At 48.7% G+C, this 27,793-nt stretch overlaps 1 protein-coding gene and 1 long non-coding RNA gene across 4 annotated transcripts; one reads left to right on the plus strand and one right to left on the minus strand.

Annotated features, from left to right (window-relative positions):
* Positions 1 to 27,244, plus strand: TSNAXIP1 (translin associated factor X interacting protein 1). The gene is made up of 16 exons (XM_063334024.1): positions 1 to 72; positions 4,488 to 4,578; positions 6,252 to 6,355; positions 8,216 to 8,339; positions 9,693 to 9,786; positions 14,363 to 14,559; positions 17,385 to 17,520; positions 18,471 to 18,640; positions 19,263 to 19,422; positions 19,688 to 19,818; positions 20,801 to 20,929; positions 22,475 to 22,636; positions 24,050 to 24,159; positions 24,936 to 25,059; positions 25,399 to 25,505; positions 26,318 to 27,244. Exons 1-16 carry the CDS (start codon positions 44 to 46, stop codon positions 26,544 to 26,546), a joined length of 2,097 nt encoding a protein of 698 aa, XP_063190094.1. The 5' UTR covers positions 1 to 43; the 3' UTR covers positions 26,547 to 27,244.
* Positions 2,181 to 16,400, minus strand: LOC134515255 (uncharacterized). 3 transcript variants are annotated; one of them, XR_010070926.1, is made up of 6 exons: positions 14,632 to 16,400; positions 14,348 to 14,451; positions 12,114 to 12,203; positions 4,470 to 4,554; positions 3,732 to 3,939; positions 2,181 to 2,482 (listed from the first exon to the last, which is right to left on the minus strand). It is a non-coding gene; the product is annotated as an uncharacterized LOC134515255 (long non-coding RNA). The 3 variants fall into 3 exon arrangements; XR_010070925.1 differs by lacking the exon at positions 2,181 to 2,482 and adding an exon at positions 2,523 to 2,974; XR_010070924.1 differs by lacking the exon at positions 2,181 to 2,482 and having other exon boundaries at positions 2,523 to 3,939.
* Positions 27,245 to 27,793: the final 549 nt, after the last annotated feature.

Raw genomic sequence — 27,793 nt, forward strand, 5'->3', positions numbered from 1 at the left:
GGGGGGAGCGTCTCCATGGCGACGGGTGTAAACAGCACGGGCCATGGCGGCGCGGCGCGCTCCGCCCGGCGGGTAAGGGCCGGGCCGGAGGGATGGAGGGCGGGCAGGGGATACCGGCGTCACCAGCGTCCTATATCGGGGGATACCCGCCGCCCGTCCCTTCTCGCGAGGCTGCGGTGCCTCCCCGTCCCTGCCGCCCGCACGGGCTGGAAGGCCGCGGGCGCCATCAGCCCGCCCCGAGCCGGCGTCGGGCCCGAGCAGGGGCGGCGGGAAACGAGTCAGCACCCCCAGCCTGGCTGGAGGCCTCAATAAACTGCGGAAGGCTTTCAAGGACTGCTCTTGGGACATCGGGACACAGTGTTCCTGTAGCAAGGGCCACACTCCCTCACAGCGGAGCAAGGGACGTGCTGAGTGATTCCTGTGGTATTTGTTTTGCCGTTTTGCTCTTTAGGGTTAGTTTATAGTTTGGAAAGCTGTGCCTCTCCTTACTAGTTGTTTTCCATACCATTCCTTTATCAAAGGATCTGCATCTGCCATCGGTACCTCGTTACAGTTAGTCCGAATAGTTCAGGTATAAAAGCAGAGGGGTCTCCTTTCTTCTCCTTTCCTCAAAGTAAACAGAGCACACCCTCAGCAAGTTCAATGATGACACAAAACTGGGAGGAGTGGCTGACACACCGGAAGGCTGTGCCGCCATACAGAGAGACCTGGACAGGCCAGAGCGTTGCGCAGAGAGGAACTCAATGAAATTCAACAAGGGCAAGTGTAGGATGCTGTGCCTCAGAAGGAATAACCTCCTGCATTGGTACAGGTTGGGGGTTGACCTGCTAGAGAGCAGCTCTGTGGAGAGAGACCTGGTAACCATGAGGCAGGAATGTGTCCTTGTGGCCAAGAAGGCCAATGGTCTTCCGGGGTGCATTAAAAAGAGCATGGCCAGCAGGTCAAGGGAGGTCATCCTCCCCCTCTGCTCTGCCCTGGTGAGGCCACATCTAGAGTACTGTGTCTAGTGCTGGTGTCCCCAGTTCATGAAAGACAGGGAACTACTGGAGAGAGTCCAGCAGAAGGCTACAAAGATGCTCAGGGGCCTGGAGCACCTCTCTTATGAGAAAAGGCTGAGAGCCCTGGGGCTGTTCAGCCTGGAGAAGAGCAGACTGAGAGGGGATCTCATCAATGCTTATCAATATCTAAAGGGTGGGTGGCAAGGGGATGGGGCCAGACTCTTTCCAGTGGTGCCCGGCCACAGGCACAAACTGGAACACAGGAAGTTCTATTTCAACATGGGGAAAAACTTCTTTCCTGTGAGTGTGGCAGAGCCCTGGCACAGGCTGCCCAGAAAGGGTGTGGAGTCTCCGTCTCTGGTGACTTTCAAAATCCACATGGATTCCTGTCCAACCCGCTCTGGGTGACCCTGCTCTGCCAGGGGGTTGGACTAGATGATCTCTGAAGTTCCCTTCCAACCCCCACCAGTCTGTGATGGTTCCTTCTAGCACACAGGCCTTTACCTGCCTTCTGAGAGCATGGAGCTGCTCCCCAAGGAGGGTGAGATGGCTGCCGAAGGTGGCTGCAGCACAGGCCAGGCCCTGCCCAGCAGCACTTACCCCCAGTCCTAGACAAGGCCAAGTGATGGGTTGGGTCCAGAGTGAGCAGCTCAGAGACAGGACTGGAGACAAGGCTCCAGCATAGGCCCAAGACACATCCAGAGAGAGGGCTGAAGATAATTACAACTACAAAGTAACTGAGGCAGGGTGTAAAGGCCCAGGCCTGGGCTTAAGTGGAGCTCCTGGACCAACTGGCAGAGGGTGCACAGGTGAGGGTCTCAGCTGGGGCTGGTTGGGGTAATTAAGGCCCATTGAAGACACTGACATGTCCCTGGGCTGCCTCAAAAGAAAATTCTGGAGCGTTTGTGGCCAAGCCTACTTTTCTCTGTATGTCTTGAGCCTCCCTCCGGCACAGTGAAGACCCAATTTATACCCACAGAAAGGTTTTTATCTTCAGATCTCGGAGTTGTATGATGCAAGTAGTCTAAAAGGATGCTATTGCGTGGAGATATGGAGAGCTCCATTATGGACAGTAATGTCTACATCCATTCAAGAAAATTGACATATAGTAAAAGCAACTTTGATTATATTCAAGTTGTGTGTTTTGCACTCCTGGGAAGTACCTTTCTTCCAAAAAGCAAATTGTCCTTTCTTCAATTTCACTCGCTTTCACAGTGCTGAAAAAGCCACCGGTTCCAAATCCAGGCTGTCTGTACCACAGCCCAAGTAACAATCATTTTTTCTCATGGGAAAAGTTGCAGGCACTTCTTTTTTCTTTTTTTTCCATTTAATGTGGTTACCTGGGAACAGGCACCTTTCAATTTCCAAACGTGGGATCTTGTAGTTGGAGACCCTGCTCTTGTCAGGTGAGTGAAAAGCTGCCGTGGCTGGCAGCGTGCTGACTGATGGGGCTGTAAAGACTGACATTATCTTAAGATCTGGTCCTGCAAGAAAAAAGAGAGACATATGCTCTTGGGGGGTGAGTGCACTCAGCCTTTATGAAAGCAAATGGAAGCAGAGAGTGCTCAGTACTTTAAGTATCAAACTGGTTGCAAGTTTAGCTGCAGATAAGAAGAAGCATTTCTGGATAGCTGGGAACCTTATTTTATTTAAATGCATGAAAAGTGCCCTTTGGATTCTAAAACACGAGTCACTATGTGTGTAATGGTCTGTTATATATTGGAGACTTTCCAAACACTCTGCAATTCTGAGCGTAGGCCACTTCATCCCGCTCCTTGCTCCTGGGGTGTCCCTGGCCAGCGCAGTCTGAGCTTCTCAGGCGTGGCTCCCAGTTGCCGTGGCTTTTCCGTCCCTCCCTGTAGCCAGGTGCACAGCACAAGCTTACCCAGCTTCCTTTGTCCTGCCAGTGGAACCGTGCCATGAAAGCACGTTGCACCAGATACAATCTTCTCTTGTCTATGTCATTGTGCTGATCACTGAGCAAAATCAAAAGATGACGCTGGGTTCATTTTCTGCTGAGGTGATGCCTTAAAGGAGCTTATAAAAAGGTCTGATGAGTAGTGGCAGCAGCAGGAGGTAAACAGTGGGAGGATGCGGCTGGGAGGAGGAGAGGGTTTGGCTTTTCAAGAGCAGTAAGCTGCTAGATCAGCTCATGATGTCTCAGGGAATCTCACCCAAAGGTGTGGTTCCTTGGGTGACCTGACCCAACTGCTCGGGGTTTCCGTCTCCATCCTCACTGCCAGCTGCAGAATTGCTCCCCTGCTGAGGGCTGAATCACAGAATGGGACCTTTGGAGATCATCTAGTCCAACCCCCTGCCAAAGCAGGCTCACCCAGAGCAGGCTGCACAGGAACGCGTCCAGGCGGGTTTGGAATATCTCCGGAGACGGAGACTCCACAGCCTCTCCGGCTATGTTAACTCGCACGTTATGTTTTCAGTCAGCCTAAACTGAGTAACTGCAGGTTTTTCCTTGAATTAGCAGACAGGTCAGAGAGTTGTCCAGCATACAGTAGAGCTACGCAGCCATCAGGAGCCTGTTGTGGTGGGGGAGGAACAGGACCTCCCCTTTCAGTACTGCTGAGCTGTAACCACATCTCACAGAGCAGCAGCTTGAGGCTGCTGTTTTATACACTGGGGTTGGGGGAGATCCAACAGCCCACCAGATACGATCATCTCCCACCCCAAGGCTGTGCCGGCCCTTGGTGGCCTCCTCTGAAAGCTAGTCCAGCTCACCTTGTGCACGCCTCCACCGGGTGGCTGGAGAGTTAGACCTGCCGAAGGTCTAACAGCTACCTGCCACCCGAGGTGACACCGCGCTGGCCGTTGAAGCCGATGCTCAGATATCAAGTGGAGCATGTGGTCACGTTGTGCCAGTGCAGCGTCTGCAAATTCACCATGGGCTCTGGATTGCTTCCCCAGGTCACGTCCAGCCTGATTTTCCCTAAAATACACATGGTTACTTCTTAAAAGGCCTTTCATCTCTACGTGCCAGTTTCTAGTCTAGGAAAGAAAGTTGGCGGTTATATTTGTTCCGTGGTTTGCTGGTTCTACTGGCTGTCAGGCCATCTGTGCCATGGCATGGCTGCCACCCCAGGAACCTGGCTTTGCAGGCGCTTTTGGGACCCAGATGCCAGTTCTCAACCCAGGGGTGACAGGTTTTCCAACGCTGTTTCAAATCTCTCCTCTTCAGAAGACCAGCGTGGCCAGGCTTGCCCAGCCGCAGGGTTCAGCCCGGTTGCTGTTGTTGGGACAGTGAGGAAGGTACCAACTGTTGCGCCAGTTATCAAACAGCGAATCCCGGAGTTGAGCTCTACCACGAATGTTTCCATCGGTCCCTCCCTGCACGTTATCCTATTGCATATTTTCATCCATCAGGCACTTCGTAATTGACTGTTTACCTTAGAGATATATGAGCCAGGCTCTCCACCTCCACTGTATATTTCGTTAATTCTGTATATTTTGAAAACTTACTTTCTTGTCATTGCACAGGACCGCTCCTGACTCTTCCTCTGGGACTCCAGATTGCCAAACACGTATCAACAGTCTGAAATACATCCTGTCCAAGAAACAGAAGGCTCCGGTGAGTTGAATAATTCCAGTGAAACATCCAAACTTTAGCTAACTTGGTCAACTTTGAATCTCGCTGGAAGCCCAGGGACCATCCCAAACTATTAGGAAGTCAAGCAAGTTCTAGTCTTTTTAATTTTTCTCTAATACCTACAGAGAGAAAATCTATATGTTGCTGCTCACTCTTGAATTTCAGATTCAGATGGCAGCTTTGTGTATTAATTACTGCATTTTTAAGGGTGGAGGAAAGAGGAGAGGAATGTAAATGTTGTTCTTGGCTGCAACTTTTTGAGTGAACATACACGCCAAATACTGAAGCCAGAATTTGACCCATATAGTTAAGAAAAAAAAAAAAAAGAAACCACACAACCGCATGCCGTTTAATCAGAGGATAAGAGCATCCTACAGGAGCATCTGCTCCCTAGTATTTATCAGTCTTAGTAAATAAAATAAATAAGCATGGGAGAAATCTATATCCAAATTATGAGAAAATAAATTTCAGCAACCTGTACAGCAACAAACTAATGGGAGGTGAAAATCTATTAAAGTCATACGTTACTTATTTTTGGCCTTTTTCTCATTAGCATTTTGGTTATATTTCAGGAATGTGCCACTTCTCTGACAAGCTCTCTGCTACATTAGCACAGGAACTTAAAGTATTATTTTGTCCCTAGAGCTGAGATATTCTGTAAGCTCTTTCCTCATTGTACAAAAGATTTTTGACTCTCAATAAACTCGAATCTTACTCTTTCTCCAATGTAATTTTCCTGCTCCTTGCACTGAAATTAGGGCATTTAAACTGCTGAGGCTTTATATTTAACTGTTTCGAGGCTTGGTCAGTCTGAAGTTTGGGTTTTAAAAGTCAAACCCTCCTGTTTGCCCATGATTAATCGGGAGGGATTTGTATTGGACAATCGTATACTAATTATTTGGTTGTAATAATGAAGATAAAGTAGAGCGCTCCAGCATAGCTGGCTTTTTCCCTCCCCCTAAGAAACACTGCGAAAGTTCCAAGATAGAAATGATCAGACTCTTAAAACGAACAACAAGATTTTGCTTTCAGAAGAGCTTGCAGTTTCTGAAGGAAAATTCATTTATCACGTCCTTTTTTTTCCTGTCCCTCAGACCCTCTCTTCATTACGTTCTACACTGATCCAAAGCCAGGTGTTTGGTGTAGGGTCACCAACCTGCATTTGAAACTCGTCACCTACCTGCGTCACCACCTTGCTCAGTGTGCCCTCACTGCGGGACACACCCCAGCGCAAAGCTCCCTATTGGAAACAAGACCCAAGCCAAAGCTGTCACTTTGTCTTTCATCTGGATTACCGCCAAATTCTGATTTGTTTGTGCAATGCTTTATTTTCCAGTGGTCCCAGTGTAGACCAAGAAACCATTTTGCACCCAAAGATGTGAATGCTTTCTCACAATCGTGGGATCTAGGCAGCACGAACAGGAGATTGGTCAGAGGTGTTTAACAAATGGTACTGGTCTGGGAAGATGACTTCCTCAAAGAACAAAAAAAGTTTACTTGGTTTTTAGGTGTGGTCAGTCCTGGCTGAGAAGAGTTTCAGGGTATGGCCCTTCTCTTTTGCTGTATCGAGTCTGGATTTGGGCTCTTTGTTGTGAGTTTGTAGTGCTCAGATACAGCAAAGGGATTTATTTTTTTTTTCCTTTCAATCTTTTCAGTTTTCTGCTCGAGGCCACTGGTCCACGTGGCCGGCATTTGGATCCGAGCAGACCATCCTAGGGAATCACAAACCCTGCTGCGCCCCAGAGGAGAGACGGTCTAGGTAAGCTCAGCCTGTACTACTGGTTAAGTCACCAGGATTGCTGGAAGCAGGTTTTGAAAACTTAGACCTTACAGAGCGGAACCTCTTCCAGTGTTAGTGAGACCAATGATGCTGGGTTACCCCAGAAGAGTTCAGCACAACAGAGAAGACATTGTTGGTTCTGACTGGTAGCTCTATAGGAGATGTCAAGTATTTATGTAACAGGAAGTCATGCTTAGTATAAACATTACCATAAAATGGTAATGTTTTTAATGATTCATTGACCAACATCATACAGGATCCTGTCAGAGTGCACCAACAGGCTCTGCAAGCTCTTCTCCACTCCTAGGTGTCACCCAGCAACAGGACAAGGGATAACAGGCACAAACTTGACCATAGGAAGTTCCACCTCAACATGAGGAGGAACTTCTTCCCTTTGAGGGTGGCAGAGCCCTGGCACAGGCTGCCCAGAGAGGTGGTGGAGTCTCCATCTCTGGAGACATTCCAACCCCGCCTGGACGCGTTCCTGTGCCACCTGCTGTGGGTGACCCTGCTCTGGCAGGGGGTTGGACTGGGTGATCTCCAGAGGTCCCTTCCAGCTCCACCGTTCTGTGATTCTGTGTTTGGGTGCCTGGTCTCAAGACTGTTTCTGATAAAGCACAGCTGGGTAACCTGGGATCAGGTGCTGGAAAGCGCTGTGTGAGAAAGATGTGAGAAGCCTTCACTCAGGCTTGCTCACCTTCGGTTCTTGCTGGAGCTATGGTGTAGCCAGGTCTATCTTGTACCTCGCTGCCCCTGGCCCGCTGACTTGAAATCCCAGCTTGGCATCAGACCTTCCCCATCACCATGGACTTGCCTGACCATCACCAAACTATAGAACCGTAGAATCATCTAGGTTGGAAGGGACCTTTCAGATCATGGAGTCCAACCATCAATCTAACACTCCCAAACCCTCCACTAACCTGTGTCCCTCAGCACCACGTCTACATGTCTTTTAAATACCTCCAGGGATGGCGATTCCACCACTTCCCTGGGCAGCCTGTTCCAGTGTTTGATAACCCTTTTGGTGAATAAATTTTTCCTAGTATCCAATCTAAACCTCCCCTGGTGTAACTTGAGGCCGTTTCCTCTCATCCTATGGATGACCCTGGCTACCATGAAGGGACCCACTCTGCTATTCTTGTTCAAGTCCTGTGGCATTGTGCCCTGCTGGGCAGATCACTGTCCCTGGTTGCCTTGCTGTCACTCTGTGGGGTCCCACCTCCCCTTGAGCCACAGGCACCCAAACTCCCAGGGGTCGGGGAAGAGGTTGCAGAGCCTGTTGGTGCAACTCAGGGCTCTAACAGACTGTAGGACACAGTTGTGGATGATATAATAAGGATAGTTGCACTTTTTAGTTTTAATTTTAGCTTGTTTTAATATGAAATATGCACGATAACATCCAGCAAAGAGACATTTGGGCTAGAAACTCCTGAGGAACCTAGAACATCAGGAGATGTAGTAAGTTGTCAGTTCTCCTTTCAAAATGGCTGTTTTCCTTGGCCTATTTCAAATGAGAGAATTAGTGTGTATTGTTTTCTGCCACAGAGAACCCATTTGCCTGCCTTTTTATGCCAAAAAGCATTAGGAAGTTCTTAAACTGACGAGCAGTAATAGCAGGATGTCTTGAATAGATTCGTGCTCCATTGAGGAATTTTAAATCACCTGTTGTATGCTTTGACAGAATATATATGTAGTCCAGTAAAAAAAAAAAAATCCTGCTGTGAAGCAATGGGCAGTAGGAAGAAAAACAAGATCCTTGAGCTGATTTATTATGAGTTCATTCTTATGTATGAGACACACATGAGTCCACGCATCCATTCTTTTCCCGTGTCTCTGCAGCAATAAACAGGCCCTTCTCACCGTTCCAAAGCCACGATACTTGGAGGAACTGGAGTCCTACTTAAGGAAAGAGCTGCGGTCTCTTGATCTGACTAAAAACAACTCTCAAGAACTGAAGTTACAGGTCTGATACAAGGTTCCCTTGACTCAAAACTACCTGCTGAGATGGATTACTTAAATTGGCCATCCAAAGGAAAAAGGGGATGAGAAGAGCAGGCACCTGTGGGCAGTATTGGATAAGTGGGTTTGCAGCTCACGTTAGCAGAACTTGCACGGAAAGCAATGCATTTGTATGTTGGGTTGTTGTTTGCCTGTTGGGTTTACATGTTGTTGGGTTGTTCACATCTTCTTGCGAACTCCACATCTTCTATAACTCCTTCTGTTTTCAAATCAAAGCCCTAGTCTTCAAAAAGATATGGTAATCTAAAAGGGACGCGAAACAGAATTTAGTCACTGACGGAAGATTCCTGTGGAAACCCATAGAGCAGCAAGTGTGTAGGTCCCCAAATTTTCACTGCAGAACTTCTAATTTCTGAAGTTAGGTTTCTGCATGCGACAAGAAGGGGCATCTAGCTCTTGTCTGAGCTTAATTGGGATCCCCAAAATTTTTAGTTTCTAATGGGTCTGTTCCTGGGGGGTTTGTTGTGAGCGTTCGAGGATGCACCTCATGGAGACATTGATAACCACCACTAATTTAAAGCACAGATAGAGTAGAAGTGGGTACTCCCATTTTCATAATATCCTGCAATTGGAGCAGACCATGGGAATTTTGGGTTTGATTTTCTCTGCACAAATTCATTCAAATTCCCATTCCCAAAGGAATCCTGTAGTGATGGGGAAAGAAAGTGGTAGATGGAAGTGACTGAAGAGAAACAAAGAGTAACTAATGGCAAGAGAAGACAGAGGTTTCGTAAATGTGTTTCTGCTTTGAAAATATTTTTACTGTATTACATGGCACATTTAATTGTATTTAATAGTGAGAACATTCCTTATTGCTCGTGAAGTCTTCCCGTGGCCCAGACACACCATGGGAATTTAACTGTCCTCTCTGAACAAGTTTTTATTCTGCTGAGGAGGAATTCTGCAGAGAGACTTTCTCTGCTCCACAGAGCTTGCCCTTTAACTTAACAAAATAGGCAACAAGAGCAGCAATACGATCTTGTTACACATCTTTAACATCCCTATTGTTACGTCCGTGAGTTCTCGTCAGCTCCGTCCCAACAGTAGCATATTTTGGAGCCGCTAGAATCTTTGTTTGCTCTCCGTCATGCTGTGGTGGCTATCAATAGGGGAGAGAACTCCTGAGGTATTTGGGATGGCGAGCCAAAGGTAGAGAGACAAGATAAAATGTGGTAGCAGTCTTTTTATACTTATTCTCACTGCCATTACGTGCCATTTGTTTTCGACAAAGCGGCTGTCTCTGAATTCTGAAAAATGTGCCACTGAATGTTTTCTCCAGCTCTCTATCTTCTCTCAGCCCTACAGAGAGATCTTTGAATTCTTCATAGACAACTTCAAGACCTACAAGCCCTTGCTGTCCGCTATAAAGAATGAATATGAAGTCACCTTGGGTAAGCTCTTGGGCTTTGACCTGTGGGGAAAAACCGCTAACAGAGACATGTTCTTACAGAGCTTAGTTATGTTGGGCACATACAGAGGATGAACAGCCTGAACAGACGTCAACTGATAAAACCATCTTTCTGGTCCCTTATCTCTATTTCCTTCATACATAAGATGAAGTTGTTGGAGGCCTTTTTTCCAATCCTATTTTAGATTTAGATAGAAGATTTTTAGATTATTTTTTTTTAAACCTTCATCACATACGCAGTTCAGGTTTTTCTGGACAACTATGTTTATAGTGGAGTGTATCGTACTGGTATTTTTGGATGCACTTGAACTGCTAACTTGAAGCTTGAATTACTCCTGAAGCAAGGCAGGGCAGAGAACCGAACTGGCTGTTCCCTGGCCATTTGCAGTGTGTTTTAAACTTTGCTTGGCGTTCAGATGCCACAGTGATACCAGGACTTTGTAAACAATCACAGAGGGCTAGAAATAGACTGTAACCGGGAGCTCGTTTCACGCTGGGTGCTGAGCAGCTATCAAATGTCAACAGCCTTCCACTAAAACCATCTCTTAGAAGATATATATTGTGTATCCCAGTACCTGTTACTTGGACTACCTAATCACGTTCTCTCATTATTAAAAAAAAAGTTTCCTTGCACACTATCCTTCAACCAGGTGAATAAGTCGATTTTAATCACTATGTAAAACTTTTTTTTTTTTAAATCAGTTTCCTTCCATAACTCTTTAGTAGACTTTGCTTCAGGTCCCAGAGAGATTACTGGTGTCCGTGCTGTAGCTAATATTGTACTGCTTTCTGAAGCTTTTGGGGTTTTTTAAGCCTTTATTTACTGACTTCTACATATTCCTTGGGTGTGATATTCCCCTTCTTTTCTTTGAAGCTTCTGGAGACCCAACAAGACATATCTTTTATGATAGCTTTATTTTTGGAAATCAGCTGAATGCCAGTGAACCAATATGCCACGGTAGCAAATGTACTTGAAGCTCTAAGAATATAACAAATGGATATTTTTTTTTTAATTTTTTTTAAATTGGGATTGGGATCCTCCCACCTTTCTGTATATTGAGGACTCATTTTCCTATTTACAGATTTTACCTTGCTGAGGCCTGCATGACTTCCGTCCCCTTTTAGCCAAGGGTATGGGATGGGGTTATCAGTAAGGAATTTCCAGGCCTCCTTCCCCCTGCCTAGCACAGACGTCAGCTTTCCGGCCTGCCCGGGGAAGCAGTGATCTAATCCAGCCGCTCATGGCCACCAAAACAAGGAGGTCCCACGTCCCCAGTCCTGCGGCTGCACTTCCAGTGCTTAGACTGCACCAGCCACTCGCTGCACACCTCTACCAGCTGAGCCAACTCACTCGGCAGGAAAAAGAAAGACCAAGAGCTGCAAAGTTTCCTGTTGGGTTAGTGAGTTGAATTGCTCCAGAAAGCGTCTGTGCTAGGGAAGAGACAAAAGCAAGCCTCTGAGAGCAGAAAGAGTACAAAAGAAAGAGAAAAGGAAGGAGATTTACTGATTTGTAGAACTACACTCCTAATTATTTATCTCTATTCTTAAATTATGTCTGACTGTGCTGAACAAAACCAACGTCTTTAAAATCTGCGAGAGGTGGCCGTTCTGAAATTCTGATGTTAGGAGAGCCCTCCTAGTCTCTCCCTGCAGCGCTTGGAGTCTTAAGGTGCAGTTTTGGAGCTGCTAAATGGAACAGCTTGCTTAGAGAGATGTCTCACCCCTCCACCTAACAAACACACAGCTGTAGCACTTCAGTTCCATTTGAAACTGAAACTAAACCGCCTTCACACCACAGCGTTGTATTTCTCAGCTAACTGGTTATTATCTTTGTAGTCTGAGTTAGCAGCTTTGTCTTACGGTGGTTTTTCTGCCCTAGTCATATATCCTGTACTAGCTTCGCCTTTATGATGTTTAAGGTGCTCACCACGGCACCCGCTGCCGGGGCGGGTTCTCCCCTTAAATCAGCTAGCATTAGAACGTGATCCCAGTTCAGTCAGAATAATCTGGTTTAAAAAATAGAAATAATACAAGTATTATTAGCTGTTGTCCTAAAACTGTATACTGCTTACGCTGTGTATTTAGCTGCATCGTTGGGGCAGCAGGACATTTGAAGTAGCTCGCACGTGCCTGGCTGAGCACGCGGAGCGAGGAGCTGTAGCTCCTTTGGGTGTTAAGGTTGTGCTGAGCCAACACTGAGGCTTTATGGTGGTGTTTCTGGAGTAAATCCACAGAAACGTGAGGGTACTGAGCAGAATTTGGAAAACAGCACCATGGAGGGGAGAGCCACCAAATCTCTACGGTCGTTACCTTGATCCGCGATAAAGGTTATGTTGCTGGGAGCTCCTCCAAGACAAAGCCAAATGACAGAATAGGTCTTCATGGTGATGTTATCCACAGCTGAATCCATAGAATCACAGAATGGTTTGGGTTAGAAGGACCTCAAAGATCATCTCATTCCACCCCCTGCCCTGGGCAGGGACACCTCCCACCACACCAGGTTGCTCCAAGCCCCGTCCAGCCTGGCCTTGAACACCTCCAGGGATGGGGCAGCCACAGCCTCTCTGGGCAACCTGGGCCAGGAGCTCACCACCCTCACAGCAAACAATTTCTTCCTCAGATCTCATCTCAATCTCCCTTGCAGTTTAAACCCATTCCCCCTCATCCTATGGCTCCCCTCCCTGCTCCAGAGTCCCTCCCCAGCTTTCCTGGAGCGCCTTTAGGGCCTGGCAGGGGCTGGAAGGTCTCCCCGGAGCCTTCTCTTCTCCAGGCTGAACCCCCCCAGCTCTCTCAGCTTGTCCTCACAGCAGAGGGGCTCCAGCCCTCCCAGCATCTTCGGGGCCTCCTCTAGACCGGCTCCAACAGGTCCACACCCTTCCTGTGCTGAGGACTCCAAAGCTGAAGAATGCACTTCTTGATAAAATTAATACTCAGGTTGCTATGTCCACAGGGCCTTCACATTCCCTGCGTTGCGGTGCTAAGGCTTCTGGGGCCTTCCAGCAATTCTGTGCGTGCAGTGAGCTGCACCCCAGCCTGAACGCTTTCCAAGTGGGAGAGCGCCTGTCCTTTCTTGGCATGGGGAGGGTTTGGAGAGGTCATCAGATAGCTAATGTTCCCAGATGGCACTGGCCAGTGTCCACACTACAAAATAATCGCTTTGGCAGCCAACAAGTTGTACTCTAACTTCTGACATACTAGGCAGCTACAATTAAAAATACCATTGCACTTAATTTAAAGGGATTTGCTTGTGGTCAGGAGGCAGTTGTGAAACACTGAAACTGCGCCTCAAAACAAGTTTGCTGAAGTTTTAACAAGGTCACACTGAGCAACAAAACAGCACAGCGGCAGAATCCCTGTGCTAGTGTGCTAATTTTTGCCATCTCTTGTCCCGATACAAGAGTCATAGTGAAAGAGTTTTGCAAAACCTTTGGTACAGTTACAGCGTGGGAAGGAAATTCACACCCAAGTATAATAAGAAAAGTAGTTCCTGTTCTTAGCTTTATGTATGCGTTTTAACTTTTAAAATGCAAAGTCTGTTGCACGGTATTTGTACATAAATAGTAACACCAGGTTTTATTGGGGAGGAAAAACCCCTCCAAGTCATATTATGCAGCACCCACCAGCGTTTCTATCCTTCTGTTCAGGAGAGGGAGTGAACATTTTGGATTGCTGAATAACGCAGTTACTCACAAACAAAATGAGCTTGGCTCACAGCTGCCTTTGAATCACACCATATCCTGTCCTCGATCATTTTATTCTCCTGGTGGAATTCCATCTAGTCACAAAAACAAGCCTCCACACCAAGGAGGCGATATCAGGCCAAATTCTACTCTGTAACTGGGATGTGGGACACAAGGCAAGCACTGTCGCTGTGTTCCTCAGGTAAATAACTTTAAGAAATGTTTCAAGTCAAGGGGGAAACAGCTGAGAGCGAAAAGCACATGTTAGAGCAGAGAAAGCCAAGAAGAGCACGTGAGTTCTGTACTAGGCGTACTGAAGAGAAAGGCAAAAGAAGAGGGGTCAAGGCGTACCTAAAAGCAGGGAGAGTGGGTAAACAACAAATTTGTATACAAAAGGTTGCATGAGACCATGCGTTTGGAGACAAGAAAGCAGATCGAAGTTCGTGTGCCTTCACAGAAGAGGGTATATATTGCTAATTACCAGCTGTCTTTAGCCCCATATGCTGCCTGTGCTTAAATGGTGACACCTTCCCACACACTGAAACAGGGCAACAGCACTCATTATATCTTATCAAAACCTTAAGTACTCAAGAAAACAAAATAAAATACTGCTCATCCTTTGTTTTCAAAACCATGGCATGAGCTGAAATCAGAAGTCCTTCTGTAACAATCCCTGGGACGTCCATATGCACAGCTGGATAAACAGTGGGATATAATCCCCAAAGATACCGCTCCCAGTCCTTCGACACTCACCAGGCCGAGCAGTAAGAGCTCCACGTTCAGTCCCGCTTCCCCCAGCACTGATTTGGGGTTGAATACCCAACAGCCCCCCTGAGTAACATTCAGCCCGTTGTGAGAACTCACCTCTGCTTTCTTTAGCTCATCAGAAGAAGGCAATTCGTGCCCTAGAGCCCCTGAAGGCTATGGTCACAACCGTGTCTGATGAGTGCACCCAGCAGATACTGGCACTGCAGGAAAAGGAGAAAGATGAGATACATATGTTAAAACAAGAGAAACAACGTTTGTTAAAGTTCATTGACGACATGAAGGAAGAAAAGAGTTCTCTTCAGACTCAGGTAAATTAGACAATGGTAAGACAAATGCTTCCCAGCTTCAGCTGGATGCATTTCATACCTCTGATCTCTTACCTGCCAGGCTCTCATCCTTCGGTGCCAGCAGAAGTTCTGGAGCCAGCACTGAACATCTGGCACGGTAGTGATGCTGGATCTTGGCCAGCTCCAGAGAATACCCTGTTCCCTTGGGACAGGCTGCCCTGCCAGAAGCCTTCACTTGTATCTCCCGTCCTGTCTGGCTTTTGCACAGTCACACTTGACGGGGGGGAGGAAATCACAGAATGGTTCGGGTTAGAAGGACCTCAAAGATCATCTCATTCCACCCCCTGCCCTGGGCAGGGACACCTCCCACCACACCAGGTTGCTCCAAGCCCTGTCCAGCCTGGCCTTGAACCCCTCCAGGGATGGGGCAGCCACAGCTTCTCTGGGCAACCTGGGCCAGGGGCTCACCACCCTCACAGCAAACAATTTCTTCCCAATATCCAATCTAAATCTCCCCTCTTCCAGTTTGAGGCCGTTACCCCATGTCCTATTATAACATTCCCTGATAAAGAGTCCCTTCCCCATCCTTCCTGTAGGCCCCCTTTAGGGACTGGAAGGCCACTTCTGATACTAAATTTTTAAATATAAAAGAACATGGCCTCTTTTACAACATCGTACCCTTATCATCTTTAAATCTGTCTCATTCGTCTTACTGCTGGTGGAGTCACTTTGGTATCTATACAGATTAGTTAAGTCTTTCCAATTAAAATTACCGCTTTATACAGTTCTGGAACAGTTTCAGCTACTTCAGGCTGGAATGATACTGCTGTTGGGGAGCAACAAGAGCAAGGCTGGCGCACGAGGAAGGAGCTGAGGGTGACTGCAGGACAGTCAGAGCCCCACCGGCCAGGGCATGGTCTCACAAGGTGCTGGTAGCAGCCATCCTCAGCAGTTCTAGATGAGGAGTTAAGCTCAGGGTCCATCCATGGGTGGGGGGAGGAAGCAAGCACTCAGGAGCAGCGGGAGACAGGGCCAGAGTCAGGACTGGGGACAAAACTGCAAGGGACGTCCAACGGGGCCTATCCAGGAGAAGAGTCCAAGGTCCAGTTAAGGTCCAGAGGCAGGACTGGAGGCAGATATACCTACAACATAAATCAACAAAGCCCAAAAGCCTTGGCCTGAGTTTAAAGAGAGCTTCTCAGCTGTGGGCAGACGGTGCATGCGTAGAGGGTCCAGCTGAGGCCGATCAGGACAATTAAGGTTCTTGGGGCCCTGATAGCTACTGTAGCTAATTCAGGAAGTATCAAAGAAGTGTTAGTTGGAACATCTAGAGTCTCCAGCCCAGCCGCCCACATGAAGCGGAACTATCGTCTGCGTTATATCAGATCAGCCATGAGCTTGTCTGGCTTGAGGTTTGAGATCCACCCAGGATAGCGATCCTCCACCTGCCTGGGCAGCCTGTTCCGGGGTTGTACCATCCTCCTGGTGAAAAATGAGCAGGAGGAAGAAATAAATTGTCCTTATCACACAGCAATTCTGCTGTAGTCAGAGGTGTGATAACAACAGCATAAAGAACTCCACCTGAACTTGCTTTCACCCCCTAATTTAAGTACTAGGTTTAAGCGATAAAGGTGAAGAACACGTTTCTGGACAGACTATGTAGGCTCCTTATTCATCTAGCTCGCACTTGGCAAACCTTAGAGGTTTCAGTTTCACTAGCAAGATCAAAATGCTCATAAATATTTCTTCCATTTGCAGTCCTAGAACTAGCCAGTTCCACTGGCTGCTATTCACAGGCCTCCGTGCCTCATAGAGAACCTTCTCTGAAAGGAGCAACCAAGAATTTACGCAAAGTTTTACTTGCTGTACCTAAGAATAGAGCCCAGAATCCAAATTCCAGTATGGGCTATTTAAGTTTTGCACTGTGGGTAAGGGAAGTTGAGAAAAATAATTCGGCTCAAACCAGAAATCCATTTTTTGAGGCAGCATTCAAATATTCTAACTAGGGCACAGTTAGTTATTCAAAAATTTCTTGGAAAGATCCATCCAAGCTGCTGACTTGCCTGGTGGTGGCAGCACGGTTGTGGCTGTGGTGGTGTAGGGACACAGGCATTCCTACTGAGGGCTTGCATTTTTATGAGACTAACAGAATTCTCATCAGAATCGGAACAGTCAGAGTCCCCCAAGGCGCCAGTCGTCTTCTGAGCAACAAGTGAAAACCATGCTGATTCATTCCCTCTCCAGCACATCAGGCAGGTGTCAGGATGTGACCATGTAACGAAACGCACATTGCAGCAATAAGCTCTAGTTTTACACATAATCCCAGATTTCTGACAGTTTGCAACTCATTTAAAATGAGATTAAAATTAAAAATTGCACCCCAAAAAAAAAAATGAAAAATACAGCACAATCCCATGTTTCCATCCAAGATACATTTCTGTCACCAGTTCCAGTGGAGTAAATTGGTAGAAGTAGCAGCTTTTGTCTCCCATGTGACCAGCAACAGGGACAGAAGTTGCTGGAAGGTTTTCTAGAGATGAGCTTACAACAGAGAAATGGTGTAACTCGGATGATGAAATGTTTATAATTCACTCTCTAGAAGGCTGAACACTCAGATGGAGCACCCTTTCGCACACTGTATCGGCATTTGAACTCTTCTGTCATATTTCCATCCAGTCCATCCTTTTCTACGCTGTCCTCTCTTGCCCACTTCTCCTCCTCCAGTTTTTCCACATTTTGCTTCCGGTATCCCACTCTTTCTCCTTACTTTCTGCTCTAGACCCACCAAACCAGACCAAGAGTTCCCACTGATGCTCCTCATCAGTTTGAGCCCCTCTTTCCTGCAGGTGGAGCACCTGCAGACAAGCGTCGCTGAGGAGTACGCTCGCTATCTCAATGAGCATGGTGCCCGCAAACTGCTTCTAGCAAAACTGAATGATATGCACAATGAACAGCTGGAGATGACGCGGCGCCAAGCCCAAGGTAGAGAGAGGGGGGTCTCTGTGAGAACCTGTCCTGCGCAGACACCCAAATGCATGCACCTGGGTGCGGCATTGCAGGAAAAAATTCAGAGTATCTCTGAAATACCTTCATAGAATTGCCCAGGTTGGAAGGGACCTTTCAGATCATCAAGTCCAACCATCAACCCAACGCTGACAAAAACTAAACCATATCTCTAAGCACTATGTCTACCCGTCTTTTAAATACCTCCAGGGATGGATATGCTTTGATTCTTGAAAGAAGTGAGACAAATTCATGGGCCAAAAGGCCATAAATGGAGAGGAAAGGGAATAGGCAGGGAGGTACCTACTAGTTTGATCTGATTCGCTACGTCATTGCTGCATTCTTGTGTGCTCTTGCTTAGCACAACAGGTCAACTGAAGGCAGGAGCTCCCCAGTGCAAATGTTCCTTATGGTTTTAGACTCCAGTGCCAACGGTCTGTGTCTCTTACCCAGCCACTGCTGCCAGGTTGGTGCCTGTCCACAAGGATGGGCAAAACTGCTGAAATTCAGGTGTCACAAATACCTGGCACAGCAGTTACTCGTGGTGGCAGGGACCCTTTCAGTACCTGATCTCTGTTGATCCACAGTCAGGTTGCAGGCGCCCGTTGTGCTACTGCTTCTTCCTCGCTGGCTGTAGCCTTTGCAACCCGCCTAAGGCTCTCCCCGCCTGCGATCCCTTCTGTTAATCAAAACCAAGCCCGAGCCTTTGCATACGTACGTGTGCACGGGAGAGGCGGCGAGATGGTGGCTGGGGATGTGAACACTGCAGTGCACTCCTGGGCTTGTAGTTCTTTACTAATAACACAGTCTACACCCAATTCAGCTCTTGCTGATGCTCCGTAGGGTTATGTGGTCTAAAACCTTAATAGAGGATTTAGAAAACTGCAATTTTGCTGTCATGAGCTTTCATCGATGGCTATTGTTTAAAGACGTCAAGGGCGAAGATGCGGTGAAGTTAACTTTGGCATTAAAGGTAGCTCGGCAGGACCTCACAAAAGCCCAGGTGAAGCTGAACGCAATGATGGCGGACTACGGAGATGTTGTGCCCAGGAGAGATTTTGAATCACTGGAGAAAAAATACTCTGACGTACTTCAGGAGGTGAGCTTAAGCTCCTCATTTACATAAATACAAACGTAACGTGATGCTTCAGTAGTCAGGCTGGGATAGGGACTCAGTAAACCTAGAGCTCATGTAAGGGCATTTCTTTCTTCCTTGTATGTGAAATATATGAAAAGCCACTGCCCCGGAAGCTCCTTATCTATTGGAATCTCAGACTCTCAGCACACTCAAAATCAGTATACCAGCACAAATATCAGCTTTAATGGAGTTAACTCAGTTAACCATAAAAGCAATCATGGCCCGCAGACCACCAAGAGCCCACAGATTACAGCTTGAGAGCCACTGTCTGAGATCATCGCATATATAAAACAAACGAACTAGGTTCACCTCACATCACACACTTTCGTCTGAACCACAGCTAACAAACTACCACTGAGCTACTTATGCTTATCTGTACGGTTGGGCTTTTGCCTTTTCCAGTAGCGTTAAATGGCTTTAGCCTACTGGAACTCCGAGGTCATCCAACCCAGCTTGTGGGGCTGTCCCTGCCCCATAAGTCTATGGGGCTACTACACTGACTGCTCACCTGAGCTGCCTGACAGCAACAGAAAATGTGTTTCTCTGGTTGGTTTGTTACAATCCTCCTTCCTGTACCCTTTAGATGAAGGCTCTGCAGGAGGGTTTTGATCAACTCCGTAAGGAATACGAAACACTGCTGGAAATCCACAGAGAGACTGCGCAAGAGCGAGACAACTTCTGCGCCCAGCTCCAGCGAGTGCAGCAGAACTGCACGCCCCGGCCAAACTGGGCAAAGTGTTCAGGTGCCAAACGTATTCAGTAGCGGTTTGCTTAAGGCAGCTCATCTTTAAACGCTTTGCTACGCTGCATCTCTCACCTGCGGCGCCCCGTTTTCTCCTGGACTTTTGGGCAGAGGGAGGACCTTGGGGGGTATTCCATTTTGCCTTAGACATCTTAGGAGACAAATTAGATCTGTATCATGAGGCGCCTTGTGGGATTCACACAACACCAGTACGTGTGGCTGCATTCTCCTCTTCCAGCAGCTCCGTCTCTTTTTTGCTGTTGCAGAGGTGATTCCTGGTGGAGCCGAGCGGTGGGACTGCCTGGCTGAGGGGAAGACCAGCGAGGAGCTAATGGATGTGCTCCTGGAAGAAATAGGAACAGGAGCGCTGAGAGAGATAATTGTCTTCCCTGGATGGGTACGCGCAAGCTTTCTGCCCTGCTTGTTTCCACTGAGATTAACTGGTAATAAATACCCATTAGGAAGGTGGGAGAATCACTTTCGTGACTGGTGCCGTCAATATTCACCCCTTCCCGTTAGTAACCACCGGCAACTTTAAAGCTAGGAAAACTCAGGTGCAATAGAAAAGCTGAAACCGTGAGCGAGCGCAGTGGAGACGGGGCCGGAGCAGCCACACTTTACAATGGTGCCACGGGAATCGCGGCTGGAGCCCTCTAATGCTGCACCGTACGGCTGAGGCGAATGACCAGCTTCCTGCTGCTGATAAACCTTGTCCTTCTCCCCCGTCCCTACCCCCCGGCACTGCCTGCAGCCACGGGCAAGTATTCAGCAGAGCAGTATTTGTTTTTCCCCAGGTTAGTTCTCTGCTGATGAGACGAACTCAGACAAAGCACTAGCATGACCAAGAGTAAGTAGCATGACCGCGGAGCAGGGGATGACTCCTCTGCGTGGCATCAGGAAGTTAATTCGACTGGCGCCGTCCCATCACACCGCACCCCAGCACGTGGTGGGGGGAACCAGGAAAGGATACAGGGACGAGGAAACATTGCAAGGATTCTTCACATCATACCAAGCATAGTTGTATCCAAAGGTTTTCTCAGGGACAGAGTAGCCTTTCTTTGGTCCTTTAACATCTCTTCTTCAGCCTTTCCAGAAAGTTGAACTGGTGTCCCTGCTATTGCTGGAAGATATTTCCAAGGAATATCTTTCCTCTTCTATTTTTGCTGGCCATAACCTCTCACACAGTCCCATTTTGTCCACCCTGGAGCACTTGAGACACACTGTGGAGATGCTCACAGATGTATTTTACAGTACTGGGAACGAGACCCACACAAATGACCCAGTTTAATGGCTTTAGATGCTGACAACAAGGCCTTGGTGCTGCACCACTGCCAGTAGGCGAATGCCTTACCTATATCTGTTTCTTTTCCATTACTTAGGGCAAAGGTGACAAGGTTCCTGTGTACCTGCGCCATGAAGGTGAAGTCAAGAACAAAAAGCTGACTAAGAAGGACGTGGTCAACACCCTAAAGGATGTCTGGAAGGAGAAAATTGCACTAGAACAGCAGGTTTGTCCCATTTTCCTTCTCCACAAACAGCATTTGCTATGACAGTCAGTCCAGCTTGGGAAGCCAGGGTCTCGCCCGCGTCCTGCCAAGTGTTTCATCTGGATTGAGCTGCACGAAACACTCTAAGAACAAACTGGCAGTAACCCTGCACCTGGCAGGGCTCCCCAGGGGTCTGACTCAGGAATTGGGACAGTGTCACGTGGAGAACTGGAGTAGCTCCATCCGAGGCCAAAGAAGAGGCTTCTCCTGCAGCTCCTGCTCCCGGGACCCCTGGGTGTTCACGGAGCAGCTGATGCCCCCCAACCACTGTGAATCCAGAGGCGTTCAGGAAACCGGGAGTCAGCACCCCTCACTTTGATGCCCAGGGCTGTAAACTGCAGTGGTCCAGCGTTGCAAGAGCATCTGAGCTGTCAAGAAAGACTCCTCCCCAAGGCAGCGTGACCAGGGAGGAACCGCTGCGGTTACCCTGAGCTAAACCCTGTAGACCTTCACTACACGCCTGCTGCTATCCCAGCGTGCGACGGTGCTCTGTAGACCGGCAGGCCATCAGAACCCGCAGCGTCTGTTCTTCGGTGGTAGAAACCTTCGTGACATCTGTGCAGCCAAAAGCAAGGCCAGGGTTTTAGTGCTGGGTTGATGTTAACCCTTGTCAACCCGTTGTTAAGCTCCACAGTGTTTGTGCCCGTGCAAGAGAGGAACGGGTGTCACTGCAGAGAAAATGAGGATCGGGGGCAAAAAACCAGTTTATATTGATAAATGGATAAATATAGAAATGCTTTGGTTTTGTTACATAAATCCTAAAGAATTTCCCCTTCTTTGTCCGAAATGGGTTGGGAGTGACAGCTGGAGGCCAGAGGGGTGAGGTGTGTGTCCTCTGCCAAGGGTTGTCTGTCTGGGATGATACAAGACGATCCAAGAGAATAAAAGTGGCTGTTTAATTCTTCCTATGTTAGGGACAAGTATGCTACCATGTCCCCAGATGCTGGGCAAGCCCCATTACTCTGCCTCAGCCATAGGAGAGCAACCTCGAGAGAGGCAGAGTCGCCTTACAGATTTCTTCTCTTGGGCTAGAAGCCTAGAAACATCTCCGAGATCAGCCCAAAATGGCTTAATGTTTTCTGTGGCAGCTGTCTGTACGTACAGCTTGGTTTCCTGGGCAAAGAGGGTTACTGCAGCCACTGCCTGGCTCTGCTTTCCTCCAGTAACTGCTTCCATTTCTCAAGCCACGAGCCAAGCTCAGCTAAATGCAACAGAAGGGTAGTGCCTCGCCGGCAGCAAGTTCCAAGAGATTTTACAAAAATAGGTAGGAGAAGAGAGACTTGATCAGTGGTCTCGGCAACAGAAGAGCTTCATTGTAAACTTACCCACATTTAGAGAACAAAGCTGGGAGAAACATTTTGAATGCTCTAATAAAAGACTCCAGCCAGCACTAGTACTGTGCGAGATCCCCGAAAGACAGACATCTGTACACAAACAGCTAGAATCAAATGGGCAGATTTGATGTAGTTCTGCTGCTGATGGGAGTTGCTCACTTGTTATCCGCAGACGGGGGAGCGATGCAGTCTTCCCGAGTTCTTTCTCAGCTACCTCCAAAAGAAGTACGGAGATGCCGCTGCCATGGAATGGTCTTACACCCTCTATGAGAACATGCGGCTCTGTCGATCGAACCACGTCCTGAGCTCATTCTACGACGTACTCACCGGGAAGGTAGGCAGCCCGCAACTCAATGCCGCGCCTCTGCCCGCACACCCCTGGTGTGACAGGCTGCAGGCAAGCCAAGAGTTCCTCTGCAGAGCAGCTTCACCTCCCATCCTCCCCTGGGAAGCTGCACCTTCTCATGAGAATAACAGTAAACACTGACACTAGAGAAGGGAATCTTGTCTGCGAGACATGGCACGCTCTTATTGCTCCCAACAGAGCTTCTAGAAGATCCCATTTCTCCCAAACAGTTTGGTCACATCGTATGTGGTCTCTCTGACGAGACGCTTCTATTTGCCATTCTTACATAAAACCATAGAATGGTTTGGGTTGGAAGGGACCTTAAAGATCATCTCATTCCACCCCCCTGCCCTGGGCAGGGACACCTCCCACCAGCCCAGGTTGCTCCAAGCCCCATCCAGCCTGGCCTTGAACACCTCCAGGGATGGGGCAGCCACAGCTTCTCTGGGCAACCTGGGCCAGGGGCTCACCACCCTCACAGCAAACAATTTCTTCCCAATATCTCACCTAAATCTCCCCTCTTCCAGTTTAAACCCCTTCCCCCTCATCCTGTGGCTCCCCTCCCTGCTCCAGAGTCCCTCCCCAGCTTTCCTGGAGCCCCTTTAGGGACTGGCAGGGGCTGGAAGGTCTCCCCAGAGCCTTCTCTTCTCCAGGCTGAACCCCCCCAGCTCTCTCAGCCTGTCCTCCCAGCAGAGGGGCTCCAGCCCCCCCAGCATCTCCGGGGCCTCCTCTGGCCCTGCTCCAACACACACACCTCGCTCTCTCAGTAGGTCTTTCCCGACTCATGATCTGTCCCTGTGCAGTTTGTGAAGACCGGGACACAGTCTCTGCCCTGCAGCAGGCCCTGGCAGCCTCGTTCCCTGCTCCCCGGAACCATGTCAGAGCTGCAGAACATCAGCTACATGGCCACGTCGTTCCATCTCCTGCAAAACAAAGACATGTAGCTCCCCCCCAGGCCCCCTTATACTCGCCCCACTGACGTCTTGCTTGGAATGGGAAAGTGTCTGGGGACTAAGTCCAACCATCCAGGCGGGGAAGCCACTGCTGTTCTGGGAGACGCAGGGTGTGCGTCTGCACCCGAGGGTTTGACAGCCATCCCCGATGTGTTGGGGTGGGCCTCCGCGCAGACCCCGACACATCACCGCAGCCTTTCTCACCGTCTGCCCTCAGCTCCTGCACGTGGCAGCACAAAAACTGCTCTGCAGCAAGTTGTTCAACAAGAAGCCGCTGTGAACAGCTACCGTGTTGCTTGCTTAATTGTTTGTAAATCCCTAAAAGCTGCTCAGGTAAAAGTTGCTTTAGAAGGGAGCACAGTCCTTTTGCAGTTTTGCCTCCCTCTTGAAGGTTGTCCAAGGGACAGATGGGGCAGTTACTGACCCATGAACCTTCCCTGCTCCACAGGTAGATGAAGAGCACTACCGCGGCCAGAATCAGCTGATTTCTAACCTGCAAAAGGAGCTGGCTGCCCGTGACAGCTCGAACAGTGGATCCCTGACCAGCCAGCAGTTCAGGCAAGAGTCCGACTGTTGCCCACCGGGCTCTGCCCACAGCTGGCACATGTCGGGTGTTGGGATAAGCCTCTTTGCTTATCTGCCAGCGCAGCCAGGGGAAGAGGCTTTTCTTTCCTTTAAATTCCCATGTGGACAGCTGTAGCGAGTCTAAACTTGTTAACCACTGTATGAGGTTTAGAATAATGTCAGTGCTGCAGGTTTTCAGCAGGGCTGGGGAGCCCGAGAGCAGGCATGGGCTGCTTCACACATGCTCGGGGACAGGCTGGCAGCCTCCGCACCCTGCCCTGCTCCCTGGTGGGGGGGGGGAACGACACACAGGACCCTCCACACAGCTCCCGTGAGCTCCTGTGACAGCTCACAAAGCATTTCTGTGAATTTTGCTACAGGTGCAACCTCGGTCAGTCTTCTCCCAGTCAATCAAGCAGCCGGGCCGCTTTAAGCGCAACTCTATAAATACAGCATTTCTTTGGGCCACGGCACGGAAGAGAAGCACCAGCCACTTCCAGCACTTGGGCTACCAGCCACGATTGCATTCAGAGTTTCCCACGTGGCTCAGCAGCCAACGCTCACCCGAGGCCTAAGCTCTGCTGAAAGCTCTGCCCTTGTTTTGGTGTCTGAAGGTGCGTGTGCTTCTCCAAAACACGCTTCCTAGGAAAGCAATGAATTTTTGAAGATCTGGCTCACGAAATACACGCACGCTCTAGTAGCCTAAGATGTTAAGTGCCCGTACTGTAACGGCATACGCACATCTGCCCGCATCGCCTGTCTCCATACAGCATGGCTGTGAGAGAAGCTTTTCCCCTGAAAAGGAAAGAGTCAATCCAAGAACTCGTCGACGCGAGCAGGTACAGGCTGGACGGCACCGAAGACCTCATCAACTACATATCCTTATTCAAAGAAGTAAGCTGATGTTACATACGTTTTCCTTTCGATTCAGATTAAGCCTAATTGAGGGCTTAAATCAGTTTTGTCAGACTAACGAGGTTTACCAGTCTAACAAAGTTGCTGTGCCCGCCACAAGCTCTAACATCCGAAGGCCGTCTGCAGACAACGGCAACATAATCTTGTGCCTTTTCCGTCATAGGGGTTTTGCCGTATTTTTTTCCCCTCTTTATTTCCACTTTTCACAGGGAAATGCCATTTCTAGGGGAGCTGAGTTATTTTAACACACACTGGGGGGTACCTCCTGTGGGAACCAGAACACACGCTCAGTGCTAACGCACCTGTAATTTCTTGCAGGATGAGGAAGGGAACGCGGCACCTTTCATCGCAAAGCTCAGGAGCCAGTACGTCCGGGAGAAGCAGGAATACCTGAGGCAGCTGAAGAACAAGCTGGGAGATTTAACGTAAGTCTGGAGGGGAAGGGGTCCATGGGGACAGTAGATCAGGGCGGCGCAGGCAGAGGGAACCCCGCTGCGGACGCGGGAGTGCACGGTCGGGACAGGCCCCCCCACTGCGCTACAGAGGGCCCCAGCTGTGAATATTGCAGTAAAATCAAAATCTGGCTGAGCCCTGCTCTACAAAACTCTGCACAGCATCACTTCCCCACCCAAAGGGCCTGGATGCAGCAGGCAGCGAGTGGAGAAGATCGGTTGTACCAGTGATCCCCTTCGGTACCTGAAGTCTTATGTCTCAACACTCCTCAGCTTCCCAAAACCAGCAGCAAAATCCTGCGTATCCTCAGAGGCTGGTTCTCAGGAGGGGGAAGAGCAAACAGGACCAACAACTGCAGATTTAAAGAAATAATTCCACCTCAAAACAAGAGGCAGTTACTGCACAGGGAAAAAAAAGTCTCGTGCCGGGCACCGAGCACTGAGAACATCACTGAAGGTGGGGAGATGCCCACAAAGTTCTGTCCAACGCGGACACTGAATTAGCAAGTTAGTTCTGTGACAAAGGATATCACAGCGCAAGACAGAGCAAAATTGAGGTCTTCTCACATTCCCTAACTTCTGCTCAGTTTCCAATTTAGTACTTAGCAGTCTTTCTTGCACACGTATTTACTAAACAAAGGGATACTAGTGGAGCCAGAGATAACAATATTGAAAGTCATCTCCGCTCCGCATTTCGAGCGGCGTGGATTCTTACTGGGGCACAAAGAAGTAAGCGTTCCTTTCACGAACCACAACACAGCAGTGACCCGGTTGTTTTTGAACAGAGAGGTGAAGGCAGATGATCTGAAGGCCGCCTTCTGCTCCATCGATCCCGACATTGATGGTCAGACACTGGATACCTATGTTGGCCTGGCTTCCCAGGCGGGAAGAGAAGAGCTGGACCAAGAAGCTGTGCCTGTAGGAACGGTGCTGGAGAGACTGCTCACCGGAGACGTGAGACGAGTAGGGCCCTCCCCCGTGGAGGGGAGCACGGCAGGCTTTGAAGGAGAGTAAGCAGACTTCCCGTATTAAGAATAAACAGACCGTTTGGTCTACAGGTTTTGATACCTGTAGGAGTCACAGTTACCACGCGAAACGCTCCTTGGTTTGAAGTGGTGGAATCATCATCCCTGGAGGTATTTAAAAGCCGGGCAGATGTGGTACTTAGCGATATGGTTTAGTGATGGTTTTTGTCAGCGTTAGGTTGACGGTTGGACTCGATGATCTGAAAGGTCCCTTCCAACCTGGGCAATTCCATGATTCCCATGCATCCAGAGACATACCTGGTAACTAACAGCTGAGAGGACAGGCTGGCTCGAGCTATCAGAAGCACCTCCAGCTTAGCAGCAAAGCACTCCAATAGAGTTTTGCAGGCTCTGCAGCGTCATTTCAGCTCAGCGAGACTTGCCATGGGAGGTTTCCTGATCCCCAAAACAGAGGCTTCACACCTGCAGGGTGCTGGGGCACCACGGGGTGTCAGGCTCTCTGCTGGGTGACAAAACAATGCTCCAGCAGCCGTTACTAGAACCTGAGAAGCCACCATCAAACACCAGGCTGCAATGCGGCTGCTTTAGTCCTTTGGCCTTGTGGTCCCTTGGCTCAAAGAGGGTTTCAAGGACACACCTGATTTGGAAAATCAGGTGCCATCATCACAGTCAGGGCGCACGTGGAAGGTGAGTTCAGCTCACACCAGGTTGGTGATCATGTCTGTCCCCAAGGAGGCTCGGTGTAGATGCTGTTGTCCAGTACGATGTCACTTGGAGAGAAACTCAAGTGTTGCCCCGCATTTAACCAAACGCTGAGCTGCAAAAGCGATGTACACACAGGAACACCCACATCTGGCCCTTGCTTCAAGGAAAACACCATATGCATCTTGGTAACTGCCTTTCCAACCACTGGCATCAATTAATCTTTCCTATTCGTTAGTGTCCTCTCTATCCAGCACATCACCCTTCTCCAGGGAGGGGAATAAGACTTCTTGAAACAGAAAACTTGTAGGAAAACAGCTCTGCTGTGGTTGTGCCTCAGTTGCCCAATAAGTGGAGCAACCCCAAGAAGCAAAACCCGTTCTTTTTCTCCTAACGTAGTCTGAAAAGTAGGAAGAGGAAAGACGAAATCAGAAGGCATCTTCCTTAAAAAAAAACAAACAAAAAAACCCCAAAAACCCACACCGTTTTTTGTTTTCGTGAGCATTTGCAAAAACTGATTGCATCTGTGAGCTGGAAAGGCGTCACAGCCTGCGTGACAAAGTGCCACCCAGA

Source organism: Chroicocephalus ridibundus, chromosome 4 (genome assembly GCF_963924245.1).
Source record: "Chroicocephalus ridibundus chromosome 4, bChrRid1.1, whole genome shotgun sequence".
Classification (NCBI taxonomy): domain Eukaryota; kingdom Metazoa; phylum Chordata; class Aves; order Charadriiformes; family Laridae; genus Chroicocephalus; species Chroicocephalus ridibundus.

Excerpts from the sequence above, each read along its gene's own strand:
- TSNAXIP1 (XM_063334024.1), top strand. The coding sequence starts at position 44 with ATGGCGGCGCGGCGCGCTCCGCCCGGCGG. Across the intron at positions 17,521-18,470 it reads GACGCGGCGCCAAGCCCAAG|ACGTCAAGGGCGAAGATGCG; the intron begins GTAGAGAGAGGG and ends TATTGTTTAAAG. Across the intron at positions 24,160-24,935 it reads CTGACCAGCCAGCAGTTCAG|CATGGCTGTGAGAGAAGCTT; the intron begins GCAAGAGTCCGA and ends GTCTCCATACAG.